Raw genomic sequence first — 13,159 nt, 5'->3', positions numbered from 1 at the left:
AATCACCTGTAAATACACCTTGGCCACAGCGCTGACTTGGGACATGAGGTGACGCTCTTTGCCAGGAATGGACGGGGCACACCTGTGTAAAGGACACACACACACACACACACACACACACACACACACACACACACACACACACACACACACACACACACACACACACACACACACACACACACACACACACACACACACACACACACACACACACACACACACACACACACAGGGAGGGGGGCATCGACCCACATGGTCAGGTATTGCGCAGTGCAGTACTTTCCGAGAACCGCCCCCACAACGAAGAAGAAAATAACTTGATAGAACTCCCTTCTTTGGTATCACTACAAACCTGTGCACTCCCGTCTCACTCAACAGTTCAATTGCGTCCACACCACCAACCCAGTCTTCACATGACGTATTAATCCACGCTCTGCTGACACATGTGTTCTTTTGACATTTGTTTTAGCTGTATGAAAATGACCTGTGGGAACCCAAACCACAGGCTCCCAGAAACCTGCTCCATTACAACGGATTAAAACATTCAAACAAGGATTACCACATACATATTTTTAGCATTTTTGTTTTATTTTGTAAGACACTTAAAGAGACATTCCTGAAAGGGGCCACAAATCATTTTGGTTCATAGCAGTACATGATAGCCTGACGAGAAAACGAGACAACAATTATTAAGACTACACAGACAAAAACAAAAATCCTTATGGAAAACTATATATAACTATATCTATACAGATATAGATCTATATCTATATAAAGACATAGGAATAGATATAGATATTTATAGATAGCGCAGGCATAATAAATATTACAATATTTCAAAAAGACAAACTAAAAGTAAACAAAGTTAACCTATTTGGTTGGGGAAACCTTTGGGTTGTAGAAGCTATCAGTGTGTGAGAATGTTAATTCATCGGGGTGGACTAATGTGTCTGTTGTCCTATTCTTCCAGGGCAATAGAGTAGAAACCACCATTAAGCCTATGGAACCGCTCTTAACTCATCAGTCAATTCAACGGTTCCTTTTCATCCCTGTGCTTAATACAAAACCAACTTGTCATCAGTTCATCACCAAACTCCAGTAACTAATTACCGGACCGATTTGCATCTCGTGGCCGTCTCATGACATAAACAGATACTGTATCAGGTGGCTGTGACCGTTATTCTCTTGGGTTAGCTTCTACTGGCTACCAAATCTGCCTCCAAATCAATTTGGGCATGCTAGCAAATAATTCACAGATGCAAAATACATTTGGTTCAGTCAGGAATAATGGACTGTATCTTTCACTCACTGATACGAACGCACAACCATGCATACACGCACGCAGACACACGCTCATGCGTTCGCACACTTGCACACACACAAACCCATGCACTCGCACGCACACACACACACACACACACACACACTCACTCACGCAGTCATACACAGTGGAGACACAAAACGGCAAACAATTTGATTGAAATTCATCGTGTCACTCTAAATATAATTTCACCCCTTAGTGATTCTTCTACCTAACAAAGATAATTGTGCAAGATTAATTTATTCTCTCTTTTCTCAAAGAGACCGAGGAGCAGTATAAATACTAAAGCGATTGGTGGGTGCCATTCGGTACTTTGGTACTGTGGGAGCTGCGTGGCCCTTTCCCCGTGACTTGTGTGAAAGGTATGTGGACTGGGAGCTTTGGCTGACCATCCAGGCCGTGCCCCACGTACCCCCTGCCCAGACTGGGCTTTGGAGCCGGATGAGGCAGAGAGACCATGGCTTCTTCTTCTCTCCCTCTCTCCCTCTCTCGCATTCATTCACGCATCCCCTGTCCAACTCGCTCGATGGGGCCTGCAGCACCTTCATGTCTTGTATGCCACCCCCGGTCCCAGTTCAACATCAAGGATCCAGCCCCTTTAAATGCTACTTATCAAACAAAGTGCAAAGCAGTTAATGTCTCACTCTCCTCTCCCCCTCTGTGCCAATAGAGAAACAATAGGAAACCAATGCAACTGGAGAAAAAACAAGGGGGTTTGTTATCGTCCCAAAGCAAAGTCAACGGTAAGGAGAGTCCCACGGCTTATCCACGGTCACACCGGAAGGGAGAGGGCAGCGAGAGAGAGTGCATTTGTGTCAATAGGAATTTTCAGTCCAGCCACATGAGACTCAAAAAGAAGTGTTTGCTCCTTATTCATGGCCCGCGGGAGGCTGTTCCGCCACAGTGGTTATACCTCCCTAGGATAAAGAAAAGACACAAGGTTAGGTGGGTTCCGAGCGACACAACAACCATTAATAACCGTGATTTGAAAAGAGCTGGAGCAGAAGGCACAAGAGAAGGAAAAGAAAACAGGAAATGCAACTCACGACGCAGTGAGGGTGGAGTTCAGGACCAGGGTGGTGCGTATCCGGTACAGCTGCGCCACAGTCAGCTTCTTGTGCTGCGGGCCCGGCGACTTCCTGCTCTTCACGGAGGTCTCTCCCACGCCGTCGACCACCACCGCCGCTGGCCCCCGCCTCACCTCTAGCGAGGCGGGGGCCGGCGGCGCCGTCGCCTCCGTGGCCGCGTCTCCCGAGGGGTTGTCCGACTGGCCGGCCTGCGCCGCTGCCGCCGCCCTCCGGGCCTCTGCTCGCCTCAGGGTGGCGTCCACCTTCTCGGCGGAGGGGCGCCCGTCGCCGGACGGCACAGGCTCGGACTGGAGCAGGAGCTCCATGCCGTTGTGGTGGCCCAGCTCCGTCAGGCTCCGGCTGTGCACCATCGACGGCGGGGGGCCGTCGCCGGCCGACGGGCTGCGTTCCGACGGGCTGCCGAGCGCGCCCCGGGACGCCGCAGACTCCCCGCCACCGTGGCAGCGCTGCAGGAGGTTGTCCTCCGAGCGGGAGACGGTGAGGGCGGGGGGCCCCTGCAGGCAGCGGACGCGGGGCAGGACGTGAGGCCGCCGCCGCGGTTTAGAGGCCTGGACCACGGAGAGCTGGGAGCCCAGCGAGGTCGAATCCTCCTCCTCCTCCTCCTCCTCCTCTTCCTCCTGCTCATGCCGCGGCGCCTCCTCTACCTCCGTTTTAAACTGCTCCCCGTCCTCCTCCTCCTGCGGCTCTCCTCCCGGGGCGTCCCGCCGCTCCCGCCCCTCGTCCTCCTCCGAGTCCTCGCCCTCGCTGTGGCCGGGCCGGGCCCCCAGCTCCTTCAGGAGGGACTCCGGGGAGAGGGTCCCGTAGGCGCTGTCCATGGAGCGGGAGCGGCACTGGGGGTCGGGCTCCGGCCCGTCGGCCCCCGGGCCCCGGTCCCGATTGAGGTCCTGGGGGAGGCTGCCGTGGAAACGCTGGTGGCCCGCGAGCTCGGGGGCCTGCAGCGGCCTGCTGGGGCCGCCCAGGGCCGTGGCGGGGGTGGGGGTGGGGGGCTCCGACAGCTCCTCGATGTCCATCACCGACAGGGTTTCCGTCGAGCCGTCCGATTGGCTGACAGAAGACGAGGGTCTGTGAGAAAATTAATTGAACCCAGACACGGAAAATGATATCAATATATTCCAAAAACAAATAGTAACCCACAGAGACGCAATTCAATAACATAAATGGGACACGGCTGGGCGTATGGAAGAGAGCAAGTGTGTGTGTGTGTGCGCGTGTGTGTGTGGGTTACCTGCTGCTCGGCTGGTCTGTGTGTCGGAGCGAGGGGGAGCTGGCGGGGGAGTTGCTGCTGGCGTCCTCCTCCTCCTCCGGCCCCCGGGCTACGGGGGGGGGGCTGTTCTGCAGCCGCAGCAGCTCGGCAGCCCGGAGCTTCTGGAGCTGGTTCTGCAGAGGGTCAACCGGGCCAGCACACATCAGTACACACACACACACACACACACACACAGACGCTGGGAACCACCCCCCCCTGGTCCCTCTCAGAGGAGCGTCATGGACCCAGAGGGGTGGAACAGCAGCTTTAACACCTCTGTAGATCACTATTATCATAGGGCTGCCTTCTTGGCAAGGTCATTCTTGGAAAAGAGATTTTAACCTCAATGAATTGTTGCCTGGTTAAATAAAAGGATATTGATTGATTGATTATGTATTCAAAATAATAAAGTCATAGTGATCCTCAAAATTATGAAAGAATATCTAAAATGCTTATTTCAAGATATAGTTTACTACTACAACACCATCAAAATCAACATTAATAACAATTTAATAATCAGTGTATTACTGTATTAACAAATAGATTAAGATAAAATAATGGATACATAGACGCCAAATTAAGATTTTTCCTTTTACCTGGACATTGCAGATGGCATCTACCCAGCTTCGCCCCTGGGTGGCACTGTTGGCTTGGAACGTGTAGGCGGCCACAGCGTTCTTGAACTCATTGAGGTAGATGAGGATGAATGAACCTGCAGGAAAAGATAAAGGCAACATGAGTCAACGCTGTTGACAGGAGGAGGAAATTACACCATTGGATATATTTATAGGAACCTGCATGTAGACTCATTTCCCTGTTGGACCAAAGTGGCTTTCTATCTTGATTCCCAAGTCAAAAGGCAATATGTGTAAAAGGTGGGGAGGTTTACGTGGAGTGAGTAGTTTTACAACTGCAACAACGAACAATGAACCGCGTCCATGTCGAGTTCTCTACCTGGCATTTTGCTTCTTACACATTCGGTTATTTATCAATGAAAGACAAAAAATAAAAATAAACCAATAGTAGTAAAAGATGCCAGAATCAGAAAAACATAATTAGTATGGACGATGAAGTGTTATTGAACAAAGAAAAAAAGTCAACAAATACAAGACTTTCAAAAACTCTAGTTAAAGTACAATGATATGGGGGTCTAAAAGGCTCTTTTGTGTCGGGCCACCTTGGGCCACGTGCGCGTGTGTAATGCAGCAGAAGGCCTCACCGGGGTCTTTGAGCTCCTTGCAGACCACGTTGTGCACGAGGAGTGGCTGGCGGATGACCTTCACCTTCTCCACCCGCTTCACGCTCTTGGTGATGAGCAGCTGGTCGGTGAACAGGAAGCAGTACACCTCCATCTGCAGAATGGGAAACAGCCACCACATTAGAACCCCCGCATCCAAACTGGCTCTCTTAACGCAGCTCTACAAGAACACAGCTCTGTAACTGCAGCTCTACTCAGAGGTATTGTTCCTACCCGGCTGTCCTTCCCCTCCTTCATTCTCAGCGCGCCCTCTAGGTGGAGCTGCCGCGTCTCGTCTGGCGTTGTACCCCTCATGGGCGCCATCAGGTCGAAGTGGTTGAAGTCTTTCAGGATCTATTTCAATCCAATGTTCAAAAAAATAAATAAATGCAAACGAATCCTTTCCAACTTAATGCACTTGAGAGAGGAGAGGGCGATGGGAGAGGATCATAGAACACGCTCTGACCTTCTCCACCTCCTCGCTGCTGCCCTCCACGGCCTCGTACGACTCGATGCGGGCCGACATGGTGGCCAGCTTCTGCTTGTCCTGCCGCTGGCGCATCTGGGAGTCCACGCTGTTGATGAAGCACTCCACCGAGACCACCTATCAAGAAGAAACACAACAGCTCACCTCAGCTCAGGTTACGCTCCCAAGAGCCTCTGTTCAAGACGACTTCATCTCAGAGCCTTGCTCTTGGATGCCCGCGCAAGGTAAGCTCTGGTTCCCAGACGGGCTGGACGTCACACATCCTACCCACTAGTGGATCCCGCCCCGAGGCAGTGTTATTCTGTTCAACCAGTGACATGGGGATAACCCCCCCACCCCCCCCCCCCCCCCCCGCGTGGACCCTGGGTAGGGGGTGCAACTCACCATGCTGCTGACCAGGTCGCGGGCGTCCGTGTCGTCCGTCTTCTTCAGGATGCTCTTCAGCAGCAGGGGGTACTTGGTCAGCCTCTGGTGAGGCTTGGCCAGCATGTCCGCCAGCTTCAGCCGGTTACATTGCTTCTTGGTCTCGGCCCACTGAAGAGAGGACAGACGCACAGAGTCAAGATGGAACCCAGACAGAGAGACCGACAGACGCACGGACAGACAGACACAGACAGAGAACTTCCTTCGCTCTTTCTGATTGGCGAATGCGTGTGCCAATTTGAGCTAATTAGCAATAACCAGTGCTTGACGCCAAGTGGGTGGCCCCATTCAATGTAACGGGGGTTGTAGAGAGAGAGCGAGACAGTGAGTGTGAGTTTGAGGGACTGACCGTGACGTAGGTCCTGAAGAGCTCGTTGTCTCGGTGCTGCGTGCGCATGTACTCCATGCTGGCCTCCTCCTCCATGCAGTAGCGGATGTAGGGCTGGAACCTTGAGCCAAACTGGACACAAGAAACACCAGGCGATGAATACTGTTGTTAGGGTTCTACTGAAAATAATACTGTTGTGCGGGTTAGGGTTCTTTACTGATAATAATAATTCTGTTGTGAGGGTCAGGGTTCTCTATTGCTCATAATACTGCTGTGAGGGTTAGGGTTCTTGAGATGATGACGACTGAGTTCCTCAGATGAGGATGACGACGAGTCCCCAGCAATACAATGCCGCAAGACTGCGATTTGTTTAATTAATTTGGCATCACGAAATATGATCATTGATATCATATCCAGTATTCAACTGATTTGCAGCTCTGCATCGTAGGGTTGACCAGCCAATGTGCGTTAAACAAGTCTCCTCCCTCCTCTCTCATCTCTGTCGACGATGAACAACCGACGCGTCCGTGTACAGAATGGCCGGACGGCGGTATCAATGTCGGGGCCCCGGCTCCACTCACCGTGTTGAAGCCGTGGTGGAGGGTCGCGGGGTCCAGCAGGGCCCGGGCCTGCCGCGCCTGCTGCAGGGCGGGCAGCATCACCTGGCCCCACAGGGCCGTGTGCAGGCGCACCAGGTCCTGGATGTTGCTGAACATCTTGGTGGGGTCCACCTCCGTCAGCAGGCCGCTCTCCTGCAGGTTGAGGAGGCCGCTCAGGAACAGCTGCCCGGGGCGGGAGAGAGACATAGAGGGAGGGAGAGGGAGAGAGAGAGGGAGAGAGGGAGAGAGGGAGAGAGAGAGATCAACATAAATAATAAGTGCATAACAAAAACAAAGATCACCATGTCCCAAGAACCGATCCTACCAGAGGTCATTAGGATCTGGATGGTTCACTAAGGTTTGGACCTTTCATGAGTGTCTCGACAATACAGCATGGCTGAAGTAAGTGGGCATGATCTCATTCTTCCCGACCGTCACACAGACACAATCCTGCCAGGAATCCCAGGTTACCGAAAGTTATCGAACGCTGGAAAAATCGAACCTTTCCATTTGAGACCTTGACTACTGGAGGGGGGGGGGGGGGGGCAAGGCCAGGTTAGTCAGTCAGCGAGCTAGTGCGGCGTGACTCATCAAGCATCAACATGCGACCTGCCCCTCAGTCTGGCCTTCTACAGTTTTCTCTGGTGTGCGTGCAGACGCTGTCCTCGCTGACCCCTGACTTACATCGGTGATGACTCTGAGCTTCTTGATGTACGTGGCCTCGGTCTGAAGCAGCTCCCAGATCGCCTCCTGCTGGTGGAACTGTCGCCTGGTCAGCACCTTCAGCCACACACACACACACACAATAGGTTACACATGTGCATCGCATCATAAAACAAGACAGTGAGGTATGTGCCTTATCAGAGTGGGCTATATATCACATACTGTGTGGTTTACAGGCAGGAGATGTGAACACATTGTGGACCAATATTAGCACAAGATGATAAACACACTCAATAGCAGGACAATGGCCACTCAGGATCTAACTAATCAGAGGGATAGCTTGTAGGAAACCCATGATCCTCAATTCCATAGTACAGCAACTCTTACACGCACACAAAAACACACTCACACACACAAACAGACACACGCACACAAAAAAGCACAGGGTGTCTTTGTTCCAGAGCAGACGATTCACAGACAGTTTATCACAAGGTAAATCGATAACAGCTGCCATAAACCGTCTATCAGCCTGAGCACTGGAACTCTTGAGTCATACGGGATGTGCAAAGAGACCAGGCAGGTCAAACGGGAGTCAAGGTTTAATTTAAGAGAAAGTCAAAACTACGTATTTTGATGACATCCATACTTCTGAGCTAGTGTTTCCCATCAGAGGGGGCTCACTAAACTACAGCATGAGAGACTGGACTCCTTCATCGACACGCGCGCGCGCGCGTGTGTGTGTGAGAGAGTGAGTGAGTGAGAGTGTGAGAGAGTGAATGAGTGTGAGAATGTGAGTGAGTGTGAGAGTGCATGTGTGTGTGAGAGAGTGAGTGTGTGTGAGAGTGAGTGTGAGTGTGTGTGAAAGTGCGAGTGAGTGTGAGTGTGAGAGTGCGAGTGTGTCTGCGGGGGTCTACCTCGGGGCTATCCAGCAGGGTCTGCCAGCTGTCCTCCAGGGTCAGGTTGGTCTCCTCGTCCTCGTCCTCCCCCCAGGCGTCCTGGTGGAAGGCGAGCTGCCGCGGCACCTTGGGCAGGCCGAACAGCTGGTAGGAGCTCAGCTTGTTCTGGAGCTGCTCCCCGCGGTCCAGCTCCTACCGGGGGGGAGAGAGGGGGGGTGGGAGGGAAGGAAAGGGAGAGGGAGAGGACAAAGGAGAGAAATAAAGAAAGAAGGAGGGAAGAGAAATAAGAAAGAGAAAGAAGGATAACAAAAATAAAGGGGAAAGGAGATCGAAAATGAATTAAATAAAGAAATTGAGAGGGAAAATGTGAGAAAGAAAGGACAAGAGAAAAAATATAAATATTAGTCGATTACTACGCTACATGGCCAAAGTTCAACTCAACATAAGCGGGGGGGGGGGGGGGGGGGCGGCGTTCAGCAGAATTAGAGCCAATTAGAAACCCAACAGCATGACAGCAAGAAGAAGACACCCTATTCCTACAGTGGGAGGGACGCCATTGTTCCTTTTGAAACTGTAGGGGAGGACACGCGCGTTAGCATATCCCCTCTGCTCGCAGGCGCCAGCCCCCCGAGTACACTCCACCTCTCCGTGGCCTGCTGTCGGCCCACTCTTATGTAGTTATGAAAATGAGCTCTGTGGGTTGAGACCTCAGAACAATGGAGGGCACAGGGAGAGGGGGGGGGGGGGGGGGGGGGGGGGGCGCTCGGGTTGTCAGGGGTGATGCCTGAGCACCACGACAGATCTGGATCATCGCCCGGGATTTAACCGAAAACGGTGATGTCATCTTGTGCCGAGTGTTTAAAGACGGGGTTGTCTTTCTTTGAAAGGCGCTTGTGTGATTGGAGCAGGGCCGGGGTTGCGTTATGGCAGCGAGTTGGGGGGGAAGGGGTGAGAGGTGCTGGGCAGAGTGAGGGGAGATGAACTGCTCCCTGACAGGTGACTGACAGATACGCTCAGAGTCAAACATCTGCTACTGTGCAGGATGTGACCTCAGGCATTGCAAAGACAATAGGAGTGTGTGTGTGGGGGCGTGTGTGTGTTCCTGTGTCGCCGGTCCTTTGTTTGTGTGTGTTTGTGTGCGTGTGTAATTATTTTGTGTGTGTTTTGTCATTTTAATTGTCGTTTTTTGCAGTTGTTTCATGCATTAACTGACTATCAGCAGACTTCAGGGACTGGGTCAATTGAAACTTCAATCACCTTGTGTATAAACTTAAAAGGAAATCCTAATGCATGACAGACATGTGAAGTGTGTAGGTCAGAGTGTGCAGGGGAAGCCTCCCCTCACACACTTCAACCGCTGCCTCTAATGGCCAGTTGGTTGGCTTGTATGGGCGTAACACCACCAACACCACCACCACCTACTACAATGGTCTCAATGCTTCAGAACAGAATCAATACCCTGCCATAACATACACATGCCTCGAGGCGGACACTTTCATTAAACTCTTACAGTACCAAGCACGGGGCATGGGGATTGAACCCCCTAACCCGTGTCGAGGAGGGTGTGTTCTGGGTCCGTACCTTGCCGAAGGCGCCGGCCCCGGCGGTGGAGCCGAAGAAGCCGCTGAAGCGGCTCGCGGCGCGGTTCTTCCAGTTGTCGGGCCCCGCCCCCACGCCGGGCAGCGGCGTGCCCATCTGGCTCAGGGAGTCCGGAGACGGGATGTTGGAGTCTCCCAGGAACTCGGTGATGTTCTTCCTCCGTCTGGCCTGATGACCCTGCATGGCACGGGGGGGGGGGGGGGGGGGGGGAGGATACGTTAACGCGTGTCACAAACAAAGACATGGAGAAAGGAAAAAGCGAAAGAGGACAGCGAGGTGGTAATGCGACCGGTGCTCCGCGCGATGACGTCAAGCGCCTTCCACAGAGACGATGAGGGAAGTGTGCACAGACGGGATCAACAGGAAACCGGCTTTTGGAAGGGGGGGGGGATTCTACAAGGAGGTGACATCAGCAGGACCGTTAAAGGCTCTGAACGGACCGTCTTTCCACTGCAGGAAGGAAAGAAGGAATGCCCGCTTCCTGTCTTAGGGAATACCGCTTACATCACAACAAGAACCTGCCCAGAGGAGAAAGAGAGAGCGAGAGCGAGAGCGAGAGCGAGAGAGTAAGAGAGAGAGCGGGCAAGAGTGAGAGAGAGAGAGCAAGAGAGAGAGAGCGAGAGAGAGAGAGCAAGAGTGAGAGAGAGAGAGAGCAAGAGAGAGAGCAAGAGTGAGAGAGAGCAAGAGAGAGAGAGCGAGCGAGAGAGGCAGACAGAGAGACAGACAGACATATACACAGACGTAGGGTCGGGCCCAAGGAGGGCCAGGGGTCTGAGCATTGTGTGGTCTCCTCCATTGTTACCCTGTCAGTACGGCATCACACACCCTCCCCTACACACACACACACACTCTTACTTTAGGAGCGGTGGCAAAGCAAACAAGCGGGTGGCGTGGCGGTATCTGGCAGTGCTGAAGAACGCTCTGCTCAGGAGACACGGGGCAATCTACCCTACCGAACCCTACTAGTCTACAATTAAGATTCAAAGTGCCCTCCCCCGATGCAATCTGTGCAAGATGTTATTGTGACCACGGCCGTGTAGCGGATACACGCATCCGATGCAGACGCCAAGTGTGGCTCTTTTGTTTGGTTTGAAGGAGGCATTACGTGGGCTGCATGTTGCAAACTCATTAGAGTTGTACATGATGTGCTTCGACTATGATGGGAGCTATTTACTGAAGTAGCTTAAAGTTACCATTCGTCGTGATGCCTTCAATTACAACAACAACTATTTTGTTTTAAAAAGGAGGGGACTGGTAGTGAAGACTTGCGTGAAGAGGTGTTCCCCCCCCCCCCCCCCCCCCCCCAAGTCATTCATCCATTCATCATCATCAAGTGTTTGGAGTTCCATATTTAGATGCCTTGGTCAGCAAATATTGAATGAGGGATTTTTCTGGGGAAATCCGACTGAGGTCACAGGTGTGAGGAAACACTCAGATTCTGATTGGCTTCCCAGTGGATCTGGTTTGGCTGATAACTCAACACTGGACAGGGGAGTAGAGGAATTACTGTTGACCAATGGCACACTCACGGCCATGCTCATGTATTTTCCCTGCCCTATGCGGTACCGTTGCCACTGGTTTTCCATCATGTACTCTATTTACCAAACCTGCTTCCAGGATTGCCCCTTGAGGATAAATACAGTTTTTATGCAGAGTATTGCTGTATGGCTTCTAGCAGTTTAAGCAAAATCTAAGAAATAAAAAAATAAAAAAATTCGCATTTCGAATATAAACTTGTTTTCAAAATTTAGAACACAACAAAGAGGACTAAAGTTGGATAAAAAGATTGATAAAAACCTTGCACAAAAACTATGCAATGAAAAGGAAAAGGCGTCCTGGTCATTCCTTAACTTAATTAGAGCAACAGAGAATAGAGCAACCGATCAGCCGTCATGCTACTCACCAATGAAGCTAGACGCATCTCAAACACCATCCTAATCCTTCAGGCGGACTCAGAGTACAGCCCCTCTCAGAACCACCCCGCACCGGCTTCACTACTGCCGGGGTCACCGTGTGGACACCAACACACACCCCGGGAGGGGAGTTGGAACCGCACAAACAGCCAGAGGCTACACGTCCATTCAGAAGGGTCTCCCAACACCGAGCTTTGGATTCTGTCCCACTGCAGCGTGCTCGGCTGGGTTTCTGTCGATTCTCTCGATCCTGGGATTTCTCTCTTATTTTTTTTAGGGACACGATGGCCATGGATTACGTCCTCCCAGTTCAAACAGCCTGCATTGCACACCGACACTGGCTCGATGTCATAGCAACCTGGAAGAGCCAGCCCTTATTGTGTTGGGACAGGAAAACGGAGGTGGGGTCACACTTAGCAGTAGGGAGGAAGAGAGGGGGAAGAAAAAAGAAAAGCGCGGCCGATTTCCATAAACGGAGGCGGAGTTGTAGAGCGACAGCTTGGGGGAGGGTGGGGGGGGGCTTGGGGGCACACGTCCTGGTGCTGTGGAGATCCCCTTGCTATTTCCTATTCTCTTGTCTGTCGCCCAGCTTATGATTTCTTACCAAAGCACTGCCCCCCCCAACCCCCCCCTGCTCATTGCAACTATTGCCCAATTGCAGAACAGACACCAGCTAGCTGTGGTGGCAATGGGGTCCGGTGGGATTATGGAGTATTCGACAGTAAACAAAACCAAAAGCAATGGGAGGAAACCATGGACATTTTCAGAAGTCCCCGAGGCGTCGTTGGTCTTCTGAAGCCAATAAATCCTAGGAGGAAGGCCTTGTTGTGATGGTCAACAGTTGTCCAAGTACTTCAAGCAGAATTTTTGGGCCAAAAAAAACCTTTGGACTTTCCCTCGTAATAAAAGTTAAATTCTTCAGGGATGAACCTTATGGTGCGCCTTCATGGAAATCCAAGTTTAAGCGTTAAAAGTGTATATTCCGTTAATTACTGCAACAAAACACATCGTCAAAAGCAGGTGGACGCGTGTCCTGACCAGAAACAACTGTAAAATACATTTGTGGCATTCCTTAAGCACGCGTTTGTTCAGGAAGCCTTGTTGTTATTCCGCCCACCCTGTTCATGGCATCTGCTAGTGCCGAGCCGTAAATGATCCTATAGAGTCAACAGAACGCGCAGGAGCCGTTTACCGCGTTTCCTCCAGTCCCTGCCTATGTACACACCTCCGCCCGGGCAAGTGTTGGCGGGCCCCCCCGCCATGTCCCGGAGTTGACAGCTCTGGGAACCGAAAGCGCTGCTGTGGACCTGGAGGTGGTGGGGGGGCGGCGGGGGGGGGGGCAGGTTAATGATATCAAGT

At 51.9% G+C, this 13,159-nt stretch overlaps 1 protein-coding gene across 9 annotated transcripts in view; it reads right to left on the bottom strand.

The window, feature by feature from the left end:
- Positions 1 to 236: 236 nt before the first annotated feature.
- plekhg5b (pleckstrin homology domain containing, family G (with RhoGef domain) member 5b) overlaps positions 237 to 13,159 on the bottom strand; it is a 55,677-nt gene continuing 42,754 nt past the window's right edge. For 8 of the 9 annotated variants that reach the window (XM_056591413.1, XM_056591412.1, XM_056591420.1 and 5 more), the window contains 13 exons: positions 9,870 to 10,064; positions 8,307 to 8,480; positions 7,414 to 7,509; positions 6,712 to 6,912; positions 6,152 to 6,262; positions 5,764 to 5,913; positions 5,359 to 5,496; positions 5,127 to 5,246; positions 4,875 to 5,007; positions 4,252 to 4,367; positions 3,638 to 3,789; positions 2,371 to 3,474; positions 237 to 2,241 (listed from right to left, as the gene is read on the bottom strand). In XM_056591413.1, the coding sequence (XP_056447388.1) occupies positions 2,232 to 2,241; positions 2,371 to 3,474; positions 3,638 to 3,789; positions 4,252 to 4,367; positions 4,875 to 5,007; positions 5,127 to 5,246; positions 5,359 to 5,496; positions 5,764 to 5,913; positions 6,152 to 6,262; positions 6,712 to 6,912; positions 7,414 to 7,509; positions 8,307 to 8,480; positions 9,870 to 10,064 (2,700 nt within the window). In that variant the 3' untranslated portion in view covers positions 237 to 2,231. Of the gene's footprint in view, positions 2,242 to 2,366; positions 3,475 to 3,637; positions 3,790 to 4,251; positions 4,368 to 4,874; positions 5,008 to 5,126; positions 5,247 to 5,358; positions 5,497 to 5,763; positions 5,914 to 6,151; positions 6,263 to 6,711; positions 6,913 to 7,413; positions 7,510 to 8,306; positions 8,481 to 9,869; positions 10,065 to 13,159 lie in introns of those variants that run through there. The other variant, XM_056591422.1, reaches the window with a different exon arrangement.

This window comes from Gadus chalcogrammus, chromosome 1 (genome assembly GCF_026213295.1).
Source record: "Gadus chalcogrammus isolate NIFS_2021 chromosome 1, NIFS_Gcha_1.0, whole genome shotgun sequence".
Lineage (NCBI taxonomy): Eukaryota > Metazoa > Chordata > Actinopteri > Gadiformes > Gadidae > Gadus > Gadus chalcogrammus.
Note: the sequence above shows the minus strand (reverse complement) of the source record. Positions and strands in the feature narration are given on the sequence as shown.